Source organism: Salvelinus fontinalis, chromosome 1 (genome assembly GCF_029448725.1).
Source record: "Salvelinus fontinalis isolate EN_2023a chromosome 1, ASM2944872v1, whole genome shotgun sequence".
Taxonomy (NCBI): Eukaryota; Metazoa; Chordata; class Actinopteri; order Salmoniformes; family Salmonidae; genus Salvelinus; species Salvelinus fontinalis.
In genome coordinates, this window is record NC_074665.1 from 18,030,700 (window position 1) to 18,049,710 (window position 19,011).

The window sequence follows — 19,011 nt, forward strand, 5'->3', positions numbered from 1 at the left end:
ATGCATGTGTGTTTAGTGAGTTTGCCAGACTATAGGCAGTAGGGATGATCAGGGATGTTCTCTTGATTAGTGTGTGAATTAGACCATTTTCCAGTTCTGCTAAGCATTCAAAAAGTTTGAGTGTCAGGGTTAATGCATGGAGTAAAAAGTACCACAAAAAACTACTTAAGTAGTACTTTAAAGTATTTTTACTTAAGTATTTTACACAACTGCTAAGCAGTGTGTTAATATAACACTGCTCCGGTTTCTATATGAATCCACAGACTTCACCATGTTGATTTGCCGTGTGACTCGTTCTCTCTCTCTCTCGCTCTCTCTCTCTGTCCCCCATCTATCCCTCTGGTCTGAAACCACTAGCCACCCTCATCACCACGGAGCTGAAGAGAGATAAATGATCATCCAGCTACCTCTCATTTCTCCTGGCCTGACAAAAGACAAGCTGACAGATTGATACTGTAGTACAGTGCTGTGGTATTTTATGTCTTGATGGTCATTAGGTTTTTGAGGGCTCTATTTTGTCAGTGGCCATCTGATTTATTATGTTTCAGAAGATTAACCACCAGACACTTGCTGAATGGAGATTAGCCTGCCGTTGGCATCGGAATGACACTCAGTAGTACAGTAGAACAGTATTATAGTAGTACAGTAGAACAGTAGTACAGTAGAACAGTAGTACAGTAGAACATTAGTACAGTAGAACAGTATTATAGTAGTACAGTAGAACAGTAGTACAGTAGAACATTAGTACAGTAGAACAGTATTATAGTAGTACAGTAGAACAATAGTACAGTAGAACATTAGAACATTATTATAGTAGTACAGTAGAACAGTAGAACAGTATTATAGTAGTACAGTAGAACAGTAGAACAGTATTATAGTAGTACAGTAGAACACTATTATAGTAGTACAGTAGACCAGTATTATGGTAGTACAGTAGTACAGTAGAGCAGTAATACAGTAGTACAGTATAACAGTATTATAATAGTACAGTAGTACAGTAGAACAGTATTATAGTAGTACAGTAGACCATTATTATGGTAGTACAGTAGAACAGTATTATAGTAGTACAGTAGACCAGTATTATGGTAGTACAGTAGTACAGTAGAACAGTAGAACAGTATTATAGTAGTACAGTAGAACAGTAGAACAGTATTATAGTAGTACAGTAGAACACTATTATAGTAGTACAGTAGACCAGTATTATGGTAGTACAGTAGAACAGTATTATAGTAGTACAGTAGACCAGTATTATGGTAGTACAGTAGTACAGTAGAACAGTAGAACAGTATTATAGTAGTACAGTAGAACAGTAGAACAGTATTATAGTAGTACAGTAGAACACTATTATAGTAGTACAGTAGACCAGTATTATGGTAGTACAGTAGTATAGTAGTACAGTAGAGCAGTAATACAGTAGTACAGTATAACAGTATTATAATAGTACAGTAGTACAGTAGAACAGTATTATAGTAGTACAGTAGACCATTATTATGGTAGTACAGTAGAACAGTATTATAGTAGTACAGTAGACCAGTATTATGGTAGTACAGTAGTACAGTAGTATAGTAGTACAGTAGAACAGTACTATAGTAGTACAGTAGAGCAGTAAAACAGTATTATAGTAGTACAGTATAACATTAGAACATTATTATAGTAGTACAGTAGAACATTAGAACAGTATTATAGTAGAACAGTAGAACAGTATTATAGTAGTACAGTAGACCAGTATTGTGGTAGTACAGTAGACCAGTATTATGGTAGTACAGTAGAACAGTATTATAGTAGTACAGTAGACCATTATTATGGTAGTACAGTAGTACAGTAGAACAGAATTATAGTAGTACAGTAGAACATTAGAGTAGCATTGTAGTAGAACAGTAAAACAGTAGTACAGTAGTACAGTAGAGCAATAGAACAGTATTATAGTAGTACAGTAGAACATTAGAGCAGCATTGTAGTAGAACAGTAAAACAGTAGTACAGTAGTACAGTTCCTCATCTCCCACCCCTTCTAATGTGACTAATGATGTCAGCATTGTCCTTGATTCTATAAGCAATATTGTGCTGCTATTTTTATTGACTTGGCCAAAGCTTTTGATACGGTAGACCATTCCATTCTTGTGGGCCGGCTTAGGAGTATTGGTGTCACTGAGGGGTCTTTGGGCTGGTTTGCCAACTACCTCTCTCAAAGAGTGCAGTGTATAAAGTCAGAAAATCTGCTCTCAGCCACTGCCTGTCACCAAGGGAGTACCCCAAGGCTCGATGCTAGGTTCCACGCTCTTCTCAATTTATATCAACAACATAGCTCAGGCAGTAGGAATCTCTCATCTATTTATATGTAGATCATACAGTCTCAGCTGGCACCTCCCCAGATTTTGTGTTAAATGCTCTACAACAAAGCTTTCTTAGTGTCCAACAAGCTTTCTCTACCCTTAACCTTGTTCTGAACACCTCCCAAACAAAGGTCATGTGGTTTGGTAAGAATAATGCCCCTCTTCCCACAGGTGTGATTACTACCTCTGAGGGTTTAGAGCTTGAGGTAGTCACCTCATACAAGTACTTGGGAGTATGGCTAGACGGTGCACTGTCCTTCTCTCAGCACATATTAAAGATGCAGGCTAAAGTTAAATCTAGACTTGGTTTCCCCTATCGCAATCGCTCCTCTTTCACCCCAGCTGCCAAACTAACCCTGATTCAGATGACCTTCCTACCCATGCTAGATTACGGAGACATAATTATAGATCGGCAGGTAAGAGTGCTCTCGAGTGGCTAGATGTTCTTTACCATTTGGCCATCAGATTTGCCACCAATGCTCCTTATAGGACACATCACTGCACTCAATACTCCTCTGTAAACTGGTCATCTCTGTATACACGTCACAAGACCCACTGGTTTATGCTTATTTATAAAACCCTCTTAGGCCTCACTCCCCTATCTGAGATATCTACTGCAACCCTCAACCTCCACATACAACACCCGTTCTCCCAGTCACATTCTGTTAAAGGTCCCCAAAGCACACACATTCCTGGGTCGCTCCTCTTTTCAGTTTGCTGCAGCTAGTGACTGGAACGAGCTGCAACAAACACTCAAACTGGACAGTTTTATCTGAATCTCTTCTTTCAAAGATGCAATCATGGACACTTACTGACAGTTGTGGCTGCTTTGTGTGATGTATTGTTGGCTCTACCTAATTGCCCTTTGTGCTGTTGTCTGTGCCCAATAATGTTTGTACCATGTTTTGTACTGCTACCATGTTGTGTTGCTACCATGTTGTTGTTATGTTGTGTTGCTACCATGTTGTTGTCACGTTGTGTTTCTACCATGCTGTGTTCTCATGTGTTTCTGCCTTGCTATGTTGTTGTTTTAGGTTTCTCTTTATGTAGTGTTGTCTCTCTTGTTGTGATATGTGTTTTGTCCTATATTTATCTTGTATTTATTTTTAATCCCAGGCCCCCGTCCCTGCAGGAGGCCTTTTGGTAGGACGTCATTGTAAATGAGAATTTGTTCTTAACTGACTTGTAGAGTCAATAAATGAACAGTAGAATAAATAATAAATAAACAGTAGAACAGAATTATAGTTGAACAGTAGTACAATAGAACAGTATTATAGTAGCAAGGTAGAACTGTAGAACAGTAGAGCTGTGGAACAGTACTACAGTAGTGTAGTAGTACAGTATTATAGTAGAACAGTAGAACAGTATTATAGTAGTACAGTAGAACTGTAGAACAGTAGAGCTGTGGAACAGTACTACAGTAGTGTAGTAGTACAGTATTATAGTAGAACAGTAGAACAGTATTATAGTAGTACAGTAGAACAGTATTATAGTAGTACATTAGAACAGTATTACAGTAGAACAGTATTATAGTACTACAGTAGAACAGTGAACTGCAGAACAGTAGCACAGTGGAACAGTAGTACATCGGAACAGTACTACAGTAGTACAGTATTATAGTAGTACAGTAGAGCAGTTTTGTAGTAGAACAATATTATAGTAGTACAGTAGAACAGTATTATAGTGGTACAGTAGAACAGTATCATAGTAGTACATTAGAACAGTAGAATAGTAGAACATTAGTACTGTAGTACATTATTATAATAGAACAGTAGTACAGTATAACAGTATTACAGTAGAACAGTATTATAGTGGTACAGTAGAACAGTATCATAGTAGTACATTAGAACAGTAGAATAGTAGAACATTAGTACTGTAGTACATTATTATAATAGAACAGTAGTACAGTATAACAGTATTACAGTAGAACAGTATTATAGTAGAACATTATTACAGTAGAACAGTAGAACATTAGAACAGTATTATAGTAGGACTGTAGAACAGTATTATAGTAGTACAGTAAACCAGTGTTATTGTAGTACAGTAGTACAGTAGAACAGTATTGTAGTAGAACAGTAGAGAAGTATTATCGTAGTATAGCAGTACAGTAGAACAGTATTATAGTAGTACATTTGAACAGTAGAACAGTACTACAGTAGTATAGTAATACAGTATTATAGAAGTACAGTAGAACAGTATTGTAGTAGAACAGTAGAGAAGTAATATCGTAGTATAGCAGTACAGTAGAACAGTATTATAGTAGTACATTTGAACAGTGGTACAGTAGAACAGTACTACAGTAGTATAGTGGTACAGTATTATAGAAGTACCGTAGAACAGGATTGTAGTAGAACAGTAGAAAAGTAGTATGGTAGTACATTTGAACAGTAGAACAGTATTACAGTAGTACATTAGAACAATAGAACAGTATTATGGTAGTACAGTAGTATAGTAGTACAGTAGGACAGTATTATAGTAGTACATTAGAACAGTTGAATAGTAGTACATTAGAAGAGTAGAACAGTTGCATAGTAGTACAGTAGTATAGTAGTACAGTAGGACAGTATTATAGTAGTACATTAGAACAGTTGAATAGTAGTACATTAGAAGAGTAGAACAGTTTTACAGTAGAACCGTATTATAGTAGAACAGTATTATAGTAGTACAATATTACAGTAGAAGAGTATTATGGTAGTACAGTAGAACAATAGTATAGTAGAACAGTATTATAGTAGTACAATATTACAGTAGAAGAGTATTATGGTAGTACAGTAGAACAATAGTATAGTAGAACAGTAGAATATCAGAACAGTATTATAGTTGTACAGTAGCATTCTCACTGCCTCACTCCCTCATTCCTAACTCCTCACTCCCTCACTCGTCACGAATAGGATGACATGTGTGTTTTACCAGCCAAACAACATGGGAAAAGGAATGAAAAGTACAAATGAGATGTATCCATCCTCCTTCCTGTATCTAAAGGGCAGGGAAGCAGATAGTGTACCTTTCCGTCTGGCGATGCTAATCGATGATTATTTGCTGTTGAGACAGAACGGTGCGGTGTAGGATGGTAATGTAATGTGATGCCTGGTCCGTGGAGACTAGAGGGAGAGCGGAGTGATTAAGCTGTGAGATCGCTTCTATAGACTTGACGAGGAAACCATCGATAGAAACACAATAACACAGTTGAGATCCTTTGCCGCAGCATTTTCCACTCTGCCAGAGCAAAACTCACTCAGAGAACCGCTAGGTTTTATTAACAAGCCGAGGTACTGTACCAAGGATGTTTTTTGTATAAATTCTGTGAGCACGAGGAAGCCAGGGAAGCATGTGTAATTTGGATACCTGAATTAGCCTGGCCTCATCTTGGACTTTGTGAGACGACATACTCTATTGAATGCTTTAGAATGTATCTCCGTCTTAATGATGAATAGTTGAGCAGCCACTGGACAGATTCTAGATGTTTTCTGCTCTGACCCAAGCTATCCAAGTAGCGGCACTCATTATTGGGCCTTTTCAGTCGTCAGACACAGTGTCTTTGGAAAATAAGACTTCTTTAGGAAAATAGAGTACTGATGTCCTCTACCAGTGACTATGGGTTTGGCATAGCTCCAAATAAAGCTGTTGCTTTTGTGGTTCACACACATGGTCTAATGATCTCTCCCAAGCCTGAAGTTAAAACAGTCCCTCCGCTGCACGCCCCGCTGTGTCAGCCATAATGAAGTCTCATGATCTGCTATTGAGTGTGCAGCGCATTCAGAAAGTATTCACACCCCTTTACTTTTTCCACATTTTGTTGCGTTACAGCCTGAATTTCAAATGGATTAAATTGAGATTTTGTGTCACTAATCTAAACACAATACCCAAAAATGTCAGCGTGGAATTTTGTTTGTTGAACATTTTAGAAATTAATAAACATTTTAAAACTGAAATGTCTTGAGTCAATAAGTATTCAATCCCTTTGTTATGGCAAGCCTAAATAAATTTAGGAGTAAAAATGTGCTTAACAAATCGCATAAGTTGCTTGGACTCATTCTGTGTTCAATAAAAACACAATTTTTGAATGACTACACCATCTCTGTACCCCACACATACATCTGTAAGGTCACTCAATCGAGTAGTGAATTTGAAGCACAGATTTAACCACAAAGACCAGGGAGGTTTTTCAATGCCTTGCAAACAAGGGCACCGATTGGTAGATGTGTAAAAAAATTAAAAAGCAGACCATGACTATCCCTTTGAGCATGGAGAAGTTATTAATTATACTTTGGAAGGTGTATTAATACACCCAGTCACTACAAAGATACAGGCTTCCTTCCTAACTCAGTTGCTGGAGAGGAGGGAAACTGCTTAGGGATTTCACCATCAGGCCAATGGGGATTTTAAAACAGTTACAGAGTTTATTGGTTGTGCTATGAGAACTTAAGATGGATCAACACCATTGTAGTTACTCCACAATACTAACCTAAATGACTGAGTGAAAAGAAGGAAGGCTGTACAGAATACAAATATTACAAAATATGCATCCTGTTTACAACAAATGCACTTAAGTAAGAGTGCCAAAAATGAACATTTTGTCCTGAATACAAAGTGTAATGTTTGGGGAAAATCCAACACAACACATCACGCATGGTGGTGGCTGCATCATGTTATGGGTATGCTTGTCATCGGCAAGGACTAGGGAGCTTATTAGGATAAAAATAAACAGAATACAGCAACAAGCACAAGCAAAATCGTAGAAGCAAACCTGGTTCAGTCTGCTTTCCAACAGACACGGGGAGACAAATTCACCTTTCAGCAGGACAATAACCTAAAACACAAGGCCAAATCTACACTGGCAAGACCAAATCTACACTGAAATTGCTTACCAAGACGACAATGAATGTTCCTGAGTGGCCTAGTTACAGTTTTGACTTTAATCTGCTTGAAAATGGCTCTCTAGCAATGATCAACAATTAACTTGACAGAGCTTGAAACATGTTTTTTAATAATAATGGGCAAATATTCTACAATCCAGGTGTGCAAAGCTCTTAGAGACTCATCGCCTCCAAAGGTGTTTCTACAAAGTATTGACTCAGGGGTGTTGATAATTACGTAAATTAGATATTTCTGTATGACATTTTGGTTTAGTGCTCTGCCTAAGTGCTAATGGGAGACTCTCTAGGCCAGGCTGACAGTTGTAAAGGCCGCCGAACGATGAGCAGGGGGAAATTGTTTGCCATGTCCAGCAGCAGTGACAGGGATGGTGCTAGCTACTTCACTAATTCACAAAAATATTGAATCCAACACTTTGAAGATACAGCAGGTGAATGGAGGGTATCTGTTTACAAACTCCTGCCTACACAGACATGCTTCTCATGCTGAGCATCTAACTGTGAGGGCTATCTTTCTTATTGTAATAGTTCTCATTCTGACAACTGGAAGCATCCACATGTGAGGGTTATCTTTATTATTATTATTATAGCATAGTAGTAGTAGCAGCAGCAGTAGTAGCACCAGCAGTAGCAGTAGTAGTAGTAGTAGTAGTAGTAGTAGGAGCGGTATGAGCAGTAGTACTAGTAGCAGTAGTAGTAGCAGCAGTATGAGTAGTAGTAGTAGTAGCATCAGTATGAGTAGTAGTAGTAGTAGCAATAGTAGTAGCAGCAGTAGTAGTAGTAGTAATGATAGCATGGCCTATCTCAAGTCCATCAGACTATTAAATAGCGGTTACTCAACCCTGCACCTTAGAGGCTGCCGCCCTATGTTTAGAGACCTGGAACACTATTCAGCGGTTACTCAACCCTGCACATTAGAGGCTGCTGCCCTATGTTCAGAGACCTGGAACACTATTCAGAGGTTACTCAACCCTGCACCTTAGAGGCTGCCACCCTATGTTTAGAGACCTGGAACACTATTCAGTGGTTTCTCAACCCTGCACCCTAGAGGCTGCTGCCCTATGTCCAGAGACCTGGAACACCATTCACTTTAATAATGTTTACATTCTGTTTTACTCATTTTAAATGTATATACTGTATTCTACTGTATCTTAGTCAATGCCACTCTGACATGGCTCGTCCCAATATTTATATATTTCTTAATTCCATTCTTTTACTTTTAGATGTGTGTGTATTGTTAGATACTACTGCACTCTTGGAGCTAGGAACACAAGCATTTCGCTACATTCGCAATAACATCTGGTATATATGTGTGTGACCAGTAAATTTGATTTTAGCAGTAGGAGTACTAGTAGCAGTAGTAGTAGTAGTAGCAGTAGTAGTTGCAGTACTAGTAGTGGTAGTAGTAGCAGTATTAGCGGTAGTAGCAGTAGCAGTTGTATCAGTGTTAGTAATAGTAGTAATATCAATGATAGTAATAGTAGCAGTAGTAGCAGCAGTATTAGTAGTTTGTAGTAGCTGTAGTAGCAATAGTAGTAGTAGTAGCAGTAATAGCAGTAGCAGTAATAGCAGTAGTAGTAGGAATAGTATTAGTAGCATTAGCAGTAGTAGTAGTAGCAATAGAAAGTAGTAGTATTAGTAGCAGTAATAGTAGTATCAGTATCAGTAGTAGTAGTAGTAGCAATAGTAGCATTAGTAACAGTATTTGGAGTAGTATCAGTATTAGTAGCATTAGTAGTAGTAGCAATAGGAGTTGTAGTAGTAGAAGTAGTTTTTAGTAGTAGCAGTAGCAGTGGTTTTTAGTAGTAGCAGCAGCAGTAGCAGTAGTTTATAGTTATAGCAGTAGCGGTTGTTTTTAGTAGCAGTAGTATACGTTGTATCGGTATTAGTAGCATTAGCAGTAGTATTAATTGGGGTAGCAGCAGCAGTATTAGTAGATGTAGTAGTAGTAGCAGCAGTAGTTTGTAGTAGTAGTTGCAGTAGTAGTAGTAGCAGTAGAATTTAGTAGCAGTAGTAGAAGTTGTATTAGTAGTAGTAGCAGCAGTAGCAGTAGTGTGTTGTAGTAGTTTGTAGTGGTAGTAGCAGTGGCAGTAGCTTTTAGTAGCAGTAGTAGAAGTTGTGTCAGTATTAGTAGCATTAGCAGTAGTAGTAGCAGTAGTGGTAGTAGCAGTAGTCATAGCAGTAGCAGTAGTAGTAGCAGTAGTAGCAGTGATATTAGTGTTAGTAGCATTAGTAGTAGTAGCAATAGTAGTAGTAGTAGCAGTAGCAGTTGTAGTATCAGTATTAGTAGCATTAGCGGCAGTAGTAGTAGTATCAGTAGTATCAGTATCAATAGTAGCAGTATTACTAGTAGTAGTAGGAGTTGTATCAGTATTAGCAGTGGTAGTAGTAGTAGCAGTAGTTGTTAGTATTAGTTGTAGTTTGTAGCAGTAGCATTAGTTTGTAGTAGTAGCAGTAGTGTTTAGTAGTAGTAGTAGCAGTAGTTTGAAGTAGTATTAGCAGCAGTAGTAGCAGAAATAGCAGTAGTTTGTAGTAGTAGTAGTATTAGCAGTAGTAGTAGCAGCAGTAGCAGAAATAGCAGTAGTTTGTAGTAGTCGTTGCAGTAGTAGGTTTTTACAGTCAAAAGAGCTGTTGATTCAGACACTTATCTCACTAATTACATTGTGTTTCTCTCTTTCTTCTCCAGGATATGAATGACTACTCTCCAGTGTTCAGCCAGGTGGTGTACAGGGGCATGGTAGCTCCCAACGCAGTCAAGGGGACTGTGGTCGCCACGGTACAGGCAGAGGACCTAGACCCTCCTGTGAGTAGACAACAATGTGACGGCTCTGTGCTCTGTGCTTGACTGTAACTTTACAACATGGCTGCCAGGTTTCTGCTCCCATGGCGATGCCGGGGAGACAGTGATTGACTCAGCTCTGTCCAAGCCAGCGATTTAGAGGAGAAAAGGTTACTGTGCTTGTTCATTGTAGTTGTGTTTGCATGACGTGTTTCTATTTAATAAGCATGGTGCACAGAGGATGGTGTCCCATTGTTGGAATGCTTATTGATTTAGATACACTACATGCCCAAAAGTATGTGGACACCCCTTGAAATGAGTCGATTTAGCTATTTCAGCCACACCTGTTCCTGACAGGTTTATAAAATCTAGCACACAGCCATGGAATCTCTATAGACCAACATTGGCAGTAGAATGGCCCGTACTGAAGAGCTCAGTGGCTTTCAACGTGGCACTGTCATAGGATGCTACCTTTCGAAAAAGTCAATCATCAAATTTCTGCCCTGCTAGATCTGCCCCGGTCAACTGTAAGTTCTGCTATTGTGAAGTGGAAATGTCTAGGAGCAACAACGGCTCAGCCGCGAAGTGGTAGGCCACACAAGCTCACAGAATGGGACCGTCGAGTGCTGAATCGCATAGCGCGTAAAAACTGTCTGTCCTGGTTTGCAACACTCACTACCGCGTTCCAAACTACCTCTGGAAGCAACGTCGGCACAATAACTGTTTGTCTGGAGCTTCATGAAATGGGTTTCCATGGCTGAGCAGCCGCACACAAGCCTAAGATAACCATACGCAATCCCAAGCGTCAGCTGGAGTGGTGTAAAGCTGGACTGCTGAATCACGCTTCAACACCTGGCAGTCCAACAGACAAATCTGGGTTTGGCAGATGCCAGGAGAACGCTACCTGCCTAAATGCATAGTACCAACTGTAACGTTTGGTGAAACATGATCAGGCTAGGCCCCTTAGTTCCTGTGCAGGGAAATCTTAACGCTACAGCATACAATGACATTCTAGACAATTCTGCACTTCCAACTTTGTGGCAACAGTTTGGGGAAGGCCTTTTCCTGTTCCAGTATGACAATGCCCACGTGCACAAAGCGAGGTCCATACAGAAATGGTTTGTCGAGATCGATGTGGAAGAACTTGACTGGCCTACACAGAGCCCTGACCTCAACCCCATCGAACACCTTTGGGATGAATTGGAACGCCTACTGCGATCCAGGCCTAATTACCCAACATCATCAGTGCCTGACCTCACTAATGTTCTTGTGGCTGAATGCAAGCAAGTCCCCCTATCATAAATGTTCCAACATCTAGTGGATTGCCTTCCCAAAAGAGTGGAGGCTGTTATAGCAGCGAAGGGGGGGACCAACTCCATGTTAATGCCCATGATTTTGGAATGAGATGTTCGATGAGCATGTGTCCACATACTTCTGTCCAGATCGTGTGCGTCGGTCGGAGCTGGAGATTTTGCAGTGTGTTTTGGTTATGTTATGCTATTATTTCTGTGGGAGGAAAAGTCTCGTCATTTTGGGCTTTCATTTATTTATAATGTTTTGTGTTGGTGGATTTGTTCATTCATACATGAGTTATAGATGGTTATTCATGACAGAGGTTGATGTCACTACATGTTCTTACATCTTATAGCCATGGGTGGACCTGCAGGCAGAAAGCAATCTGCCTTCTGCATGTCGTATAGGAGAATATTCCACATGCTTACTGTGTCGTGGGATTTCATTGGCCTGTGGCCTGAAAAAATAATACCAGTGTTACCAAGCCGACGTCTCAAGGCGTGGAGAATTATCCGTGCCTCGGCAACAAGCTCCTGAATATACAATGGTATTAAACGCTTGATTTCACAAATTCACCCGTCACATTGGTAGATGACTTACGAGCTCTCAGAACAAATAATGCACAGAGCAAATGTTATTCATGAATGATAACAGTCAGTTGATATGCGGTGGAAATAGTCTAAGGCATTTCTCAAACACATAGATAATATTCCATATGTAGCTAGTGCATAGTGGTACAGTAGGACAGAGCTTACTGTATAGAGACAGTTTCCTCTTTAACTTACCTGTCCTGTTATAGGTCAAGTTATTCTAAAGAATTGTGTTATTGGTCACAGCAGTCGGTAGTAGAGGAGGGAAGAAAACAGGACAGAAAAACAAAAGTTGAGCAGAGGAAAGGAAGAGTAGAGAGCCCCATCGGAGGTCCAGGCTTGCCCCGCTGGAGACCACCTCTGCCTGGCAGGCTTGGCAGGCTGAGCCCCTGTGATATCTCTCTGCATGGGTGGGAGGCCCTGGCTGGGCTGGGACTGGTGCTGCCAGCGCCCCACTCCGCATCACTTCTCTCTCTCAGTAGTATGTAAAGCAGGTCTGAGATGACAGGAAAGGCCGGTTCTCAAGCTGAGCTGCGAGATGAATCACTGAAAGAGACGGGGAGGGAGATGGAGACGCCACAGAGCCTTCCTGGCACCTAGCCTGACTAGAGCCTCAAAGCAGGCTAGCCCCCCAGTCTCACACACAGGTCACTCCTGGTCATGAATTCAGGCGAGGAGACGGAGCAGAGAACCTCCCTCCCTCTTGTTTTCACTCTCTATTTCGGCTACTTCCCTTCCTCCCCCCCTCTCCATCCTCTCTCGCTCTTTCTCTACCTCTCTCTGTCTCTCTCGCTCTCTTTCTTTCTTTCTCTCCATCCAAGTTTGTTGACAGATAAGATGTGGAGGGTGGGAGTCTGAGAATGCTGGTCCACAATGCAGATTGTATGTCACGGTGTCACTGTTCCCTCCACTGTCCTCAGCATGTCAGGGACAATGGTCTGCCTTTAAAATGAGCTTTTCTACTATAATCTATCCTATGTCCAAGTTGGTCCTCAAAGAGATATTACTTTTTGAAACTCAAGTCAAAGCTGGATGAGACTCAAGTCAAGTCTCTTTGGTTCTGTTCTGTTGTTTTATCGAACATCTCACAAGGGAATTCAGGGCGCTGTGCAAGCTGTGCTATGTCTTCTCCCGACTGTTCAGTATTCATGCAGGGAGGGAAGGTTTGGTGTCACAATAGAGAAGATCAGTTGTTAATGAGAGGAAGGTAATCACACTCTGTTGGGCTTCTGATATCAGGAGTTCAATTACTCCTCTCATTTCTCATCTTGTCTAATAATGTTTTATATGCGATACGCAATTAACACGATCCTATGAACAAGCTACACAATCAGCATTCATTATACTGGTATTATTGAATACCCCACACCAGAGAGAACCCCTCCCCCTTTAATCAATCTGATAAGCAGAGTAGTTGCTTTGTCACTAAATGTTATGATCACACACTGTGAAAGTTGAGGAAGCTAAAGAAAAATCTATTGTTGAAAGTGTAGCGTTCTCTCTATTCAAACAAAGGAAGACACTGCAAGCCTGCTTATGACTGGCTATTGACTGGGGAAGACTAATCTCCTTGGTCTTTGCTGCCAGCTAAGCTACTGGGCACAAGCGGTGTCTTAGCATCTCAAGAAGCTATTTGATCATGGAAAAGCAACACACACACACATAGACACAGAGAGAGACACAGAGAGAGACACAGAGAGAGACACAGAGAGAGACACAGAGAGAGACACAGAGAGAGACACAGAGAGAGACAGAGAGAGAGACACAGAGAGAGACACAGAGAGAGAGAGAGAGAGAGCTGTGCTCCAATTAGCACCCTTTTACCTATATAGTGCACTACCTTTGAGTGATTTATTGAGCAGATTTCACACTAAGCCCCCGTTCATCAGGTTCCATTTCCTGTGGCATTCATGCTGTTGGAGAATGGATTTGACTGAGATGTCACTGCCACCGGGGGGGGGGGGGGGGGTTGCCCCCCCTGGAGGCTCTCGTTCCCACTCACTTCACCACCCGAAATGATCTAGACACCCAACCGAGTCGTCGCCTCCCTGCCCTAGAGCTTTGGGTAGATGGTCCTTATGCATTTGGTTGTGATGGTCCTGTCATTGCAGATAAATGAACAGGAGGTGTGTGTTTTTCTGTTCACAGGGCACCCCTGCCAGCCGCGTGCGTTACAGACTGGACCTGAATGAGGACCCTTACAGTGGCAGCATCTTTGACGTGGATGAAGTCACAGGCAGCGTAATCACACGAGTCAACCTCAATGAAGAGCCCAATCTAGTGTTTAGTGTGAGTACATACCCATTTACAATTACTGATTTGAGGGGGCTTTTGAGTGACACCCCATGTTCCACTTCATCGATTCAACAAATTGATTTTATTTCCATCTTCAGCTGGTTATTGTTGCCTATGATGACGGGGAGCCAATGAAAGTCAACAAGACCCTGGTGGTTATCACTGTCCTGCAACCCTCCATCATACCAGTTTTCACCCAGGAGGAATACAGGTACTCTACATGGACAGGACTGTCATGTAGGCTATTATTTGATCAAAGTGGAGCCGCGGAAACTAGTAGACATGTCAAATTATGTAGCCTATGACAGTGCTCTGTGCTTTTATGAGGTCATATGGTCAGAGCACAGGCTTTCCTCTTATGAGGTCATATAGTCAGAGCACAGGTTTTCCTCTTTTATGAGGTCATATGGTCAGAGCACAGGTTTTCCTCTTTTATGAGGTCATATAGTCAGAGCACAGGTTTTCCTCTTTTATGAGGTCATATGGTCAGAGCACAGGCTTTCCTCTTTTATGAGGTCATATGGTCAGAGCACAGGTTTTCCTCTTAAGAGGTCATATGGTCAGAGCACAGGTTTTCCTCTTTTATGAGGTCATATGGTCAGAGCACAGGATTTCCTCTTTTATGAGGTCATATGGTCAGAGCACAGGATTTCCTCTTTTATGAGGTCATATGGTCAGAGCACAGGATTTCCTCTTTTATGAGGTCATATGGTCAGAGCACAGGATTTCCTCTTTTTTGAGGTCAAATGGTCAGACTTTTCTTCTGCCTTCAACACAATCCAGCCCTACATTCTGGCACAGAGACTCATTCGGGACTTTTCCTTAGATGGGGGGCTGGTTTTGTGGCTGTTGGACTTCCTGAGCCAACGCTCACAGCGAGTCAAAATAGGTCCTCATGTGTCGGATATACGCAATACCAACACAGGCTCTCCTCAGGGATGTGTTTGTCCCCACTTCTGTACATCTTGTACACTAATAGTTGTACTAGTTCCCATACTGACAGACTCCTCGTTAAGTTCGCTGATGACACTGCCTTGATCAGCCTGTTGCATGATGACGAGGAACATCATGGCCCGGTCCTAGATTACTTTGTAGAGTGGTGTGAGGAATCACACTTGGTCCTCAATACTAACAAGACCAAAGAGATGTGCATAGACTTCAGGAAGCATACAACACCTACCTCTGCAACATCTATCAGAGGCCAGAATATAGAAATTGTAGAGGAATATAAATATCTGGGTGTCTTTTTGGACAGTAAGCTTCAGTGGAGTAAATGTACAGACCTGATCTACAAAAAGAGCCAACAGAGACTGTACTTTCTAAAAAAGTTGGGTTCTTTTAATATAGACTGTACTATATTGACTCTGTTTTACAAATCCTTTATTGAGAGTATTTTAACTTTTTGTATTGTTTGTTGGTTTGGCAATGCCACTGTCAGTCAGAGAAACATGCTGAGAAGGATTATTACCACAGCAAGTAAGGTACTTGGAGTCAAACAGACAGGCCTGGATGAGATCTTTAAAGTCAGGGCCCTCCGTAAGGCTCACAAAATCATTTTGGACCCAAGTCACCCCCTGTGCCTGGACTTTGAATTACTCCCCTCTGGGCGCAGGTATAGGGCACCCCTCAGCAGGAAAAATAGAACGAGACAATCATTTGTGCCAGGTGTGATATCCCTCTTAAATAGCTCGGGCAAATGTTCCCATTGACCCCGTAAGGCCAGCAGGCTAGTCTTTGTTTAAAATGTTTTATTTCTTATTTCTTACTATTATTATTTTTTTATTGGTGCGTGACTGTTATTGAAAGTTGTTTTGTCAATCTTGTTTTGTATTTAACGGGACTTTAAATGTGTACATGACACTGCAACAAAACTTCCCCATGGGGACAATAAAGTAAGTAAGTAAGTAAGTAAGTAAGTAAGTAAGAGCACAGGTTTTCCTCTGTTATGAGGTCATATGGTCAGAGCACAGGTTTTCCTCTTTTATGAGGTCATATGGTCAGAGCACAGGTTTTCCTCTTTTATGAGGTCATATGGTCAGAGCACAGGTTTTCCTCTTTTATGAGGTCATATGGTCAGAGCACAGGATTTCCTCTTTTATGAGGTCATATGGTCAGAGCACAGGCTTTCCTCTTTTATGAGGTCAAATGGTCAGAGCACAGGATTTCCTCTTTTATGAGGTCACATGGTCAGAGCACAGGATTTCCTCTTTTATGAGGTCATATGGTCAGAGCACAGGATTTCCTCTTTTATGAGGTCACATGGTCAGAGCACAGGATTTCCTCTTTTATGAGGTCATATGGTCAGAGCACAGGATTTCCTCTTATGAGGTCACATGGTCAGAGCACAGGATTTCCTCTTTTATGAGGTCATATGGTCAGAGCACAGGATTTCCTCTTCTCCGCTTAGAGACTGTATAGATCTCCATATTTTTTTGTTACAATGTACAGTCAATTTGAAAAAAATACTGAAAAAACTTTGTTTTAAATACTCTTCGTTAATGTCTCTTTGTGGAGATGTTAAGGTATTTAAGAGAACGCTAAACTGTTGATGTATTTTCTGAAGGGGTTAGAGGCGATATGGAAACTGTCAGTTAAGCTTTCATTGCTAGTGTTTAATGAATATTCATAATAGCTTACAGCTAGGGTGTGTAGCGCTGCAAATGTACTGTACCACAACACACGTTTCTTCTCTCAAAGGGTAAAGTGCACTTGCTCTGCATGAATTATAGCACTTTTATTGACTTAAGTATTGTACATATATGACATAAGGGGCTAATTAATTCAGCTCCCCTGGCATTGACTGGAGATGGATCAGCATGCTGGAGATCTGGCTTACTAAATTGCTATTATTGATTTCCATAAAGAAAAGAAAAAAGATAGTGAGTGCATGCATGCTAAAAACAAGTGGTTCTATATAGTGCCAAATGCTTAAGTGCCAAGTGCTTATTTTGGCTTGTAACCACAGTGGGCCCCTTTTTGGTGCTATATGGAACCTAGCCCACTTTGAGGTTTTATGAATAACCATGCTCATAAGGTTCTAAATGGTTCTAAAACAGTGGTCACCAATCAGTGGAATTCTGTAGGAAAGCCAATGATAAAGGTGTGTGTTTGTGTGTGTTGCACTGTTGGTGGTAGGTGCAGTTGATTCAGAAGCCATGCGTACCCGGCAAAGTGTTCCCATTTTTTTTAAATATATTCATCCCTTTTTTCCTCCCCAATTTCGTGGTATCCAATTGGTAGTAGTTTCAGTCTTGTCTCATCGCTGCAACTCCCGTACGGACTCGGGAGAGGCGAAGGTTGAAAGCCATGTGTCCCCCGAAACACGACCCAACCAAGCCACACTGCTTCTTGACACAATACACATCCAACCCGGAAGCCAGTCGCACCAATGTGTCGGAGGAAACACCGTACACCTGGTGACCATGTCAGCGTGCACTGCGCCTGGCCCGCCACAGGAGTCGCTAGTGCGCGATGAGACAAGGATATCCCTGCTGGCCAAACCCTCCCTACCCCGGACGGCGCTGGGCCAAACGTGCGCCGCCCCATGGGCCTCCCGGTCGCGGCCGGCAGCGACAGAGCCTGGACTCGAACCCAGAATCTCTAGTGGCACAGCTAGCACTGCGATGCAGTGCCTTGGACCACTGCGCCACTCGGGAGGCAAGTGTTCCCATTTTTAACCATTTAATTTGTCTGAAAAGACAAACTCCGCTAAAGATCTGTGGCTAAATCGAGTGTGGCTACTGCGCTGGCCAATCAGATAGCTTAAATTACCATGCCTCCAGAGCATCCACGACCCCGGCTACAGCAAAGTTTAATGCTAGTCTACGTAAGATTTAATAACTTTTAAAACCATGACCACAAAGAGACTGTCAAAGAATACAGCAAAGAGCTGCTGTTTTTATGAGTGAGCTTAAGTTTTATTCAGCACTTTCAACACTGTTTTGATTCAACACTATTACAGAACATAAAACTAGCTTCTCCCTACTTCCACTCGTGCTGCAGCTGCAATGAATGAGTAGACAAGTCGATAGCCCTGCATTTGTATTATTGTTAGTGTCCTGTCTATTTTAATATCGAGGAATATTTCACATTCTCTGATCATAGGAACAACATGATTTTGTGGAAGAGGCAGGTGCGGTGCGACTCGTTTCCCATCAGCTAGAGACAGTGTCCCCTCAGTCTCATGGGAGGAAAGGAAGGAGAGAGCAGGGACCGTGAGGCGGACCCTCTGCTGCTCCCTCCCTCCGCTGAGACTAAGGCCGTGCTCAAAACATCTGAGAACTCGGAAATCTCAGACTTCCGACTTCAGTGCGTTCAAGACAACTGGGAACTCAAAATAAACGAGATCCGACTGGGAAAAATTGCTCTGAACAGTCATCAAACTCGGAATTCCAAATCGGTCATCCGACTCGGAAACTCTGGCATCTTTCTAGAGCTCCGACTTTCCGACCTGAAGATCACAGACGTCATGATTTCCCAGTTGTCTTCAAAGCACAATGACCATAAATAAAAAAGCTAATTATTTGCAATTCCTTTCAATTTATGCTCAGCTGTGCCTTGCAAGTGCTACACCAACTGATCTATTTTGTTATTTAAGCTCAAGATTTTAAATATAATATGTTCTGAGAAGAACAATATTGGCAGGCCAGGCATATAGCCAATATGCTGTGTTAATGTATTAGGCCTACTGCACAAACCTCATCCATACAGAACTGTTTTTATTAAGTTAATGTTAAGTCATGTTAAAAAATACATCTGAGCGGTAGATCTCAGATTGCTTTTTGAATGTGAAAGGGATCTTGACTCAGAAAAGGTTGGTGACCGCTGTTCTATAAAGAACCATTAAAA

General features: G+C 41.3%; 1 protein-coding gene across 3 annotated transcripts in view; it reads left to right on the top strand.

The window, feature by feature from the left end:
* LOC129827384 (protocadherin-15-like) overlaps positions 1-19,011 on the top strand; it is a 315,230-nt gene that overhangs the window by 230,401 nt on the left and 65,818 nt on the right. For all 3 annotated transcript variants that reach the window (XM_055888298.1, XM_055888368.1, XM_055888212.1), the window contains exons 22-24: positions 9,893-10,009; positions 14,017-14,157; positions 14,262-14,374. In XM_055888298.1, coding sequence (XP_055744273.1) covers positions 9,893-10,009; positions 14,017-14,157; positions 14,262-14,374 — 371 coding nt within the window. The remainder of the gene's footprint in view (positions 1-9,892; positions 10,010-14,016; positions 14,158-14,261; positions 14,375-19,011) is intronic.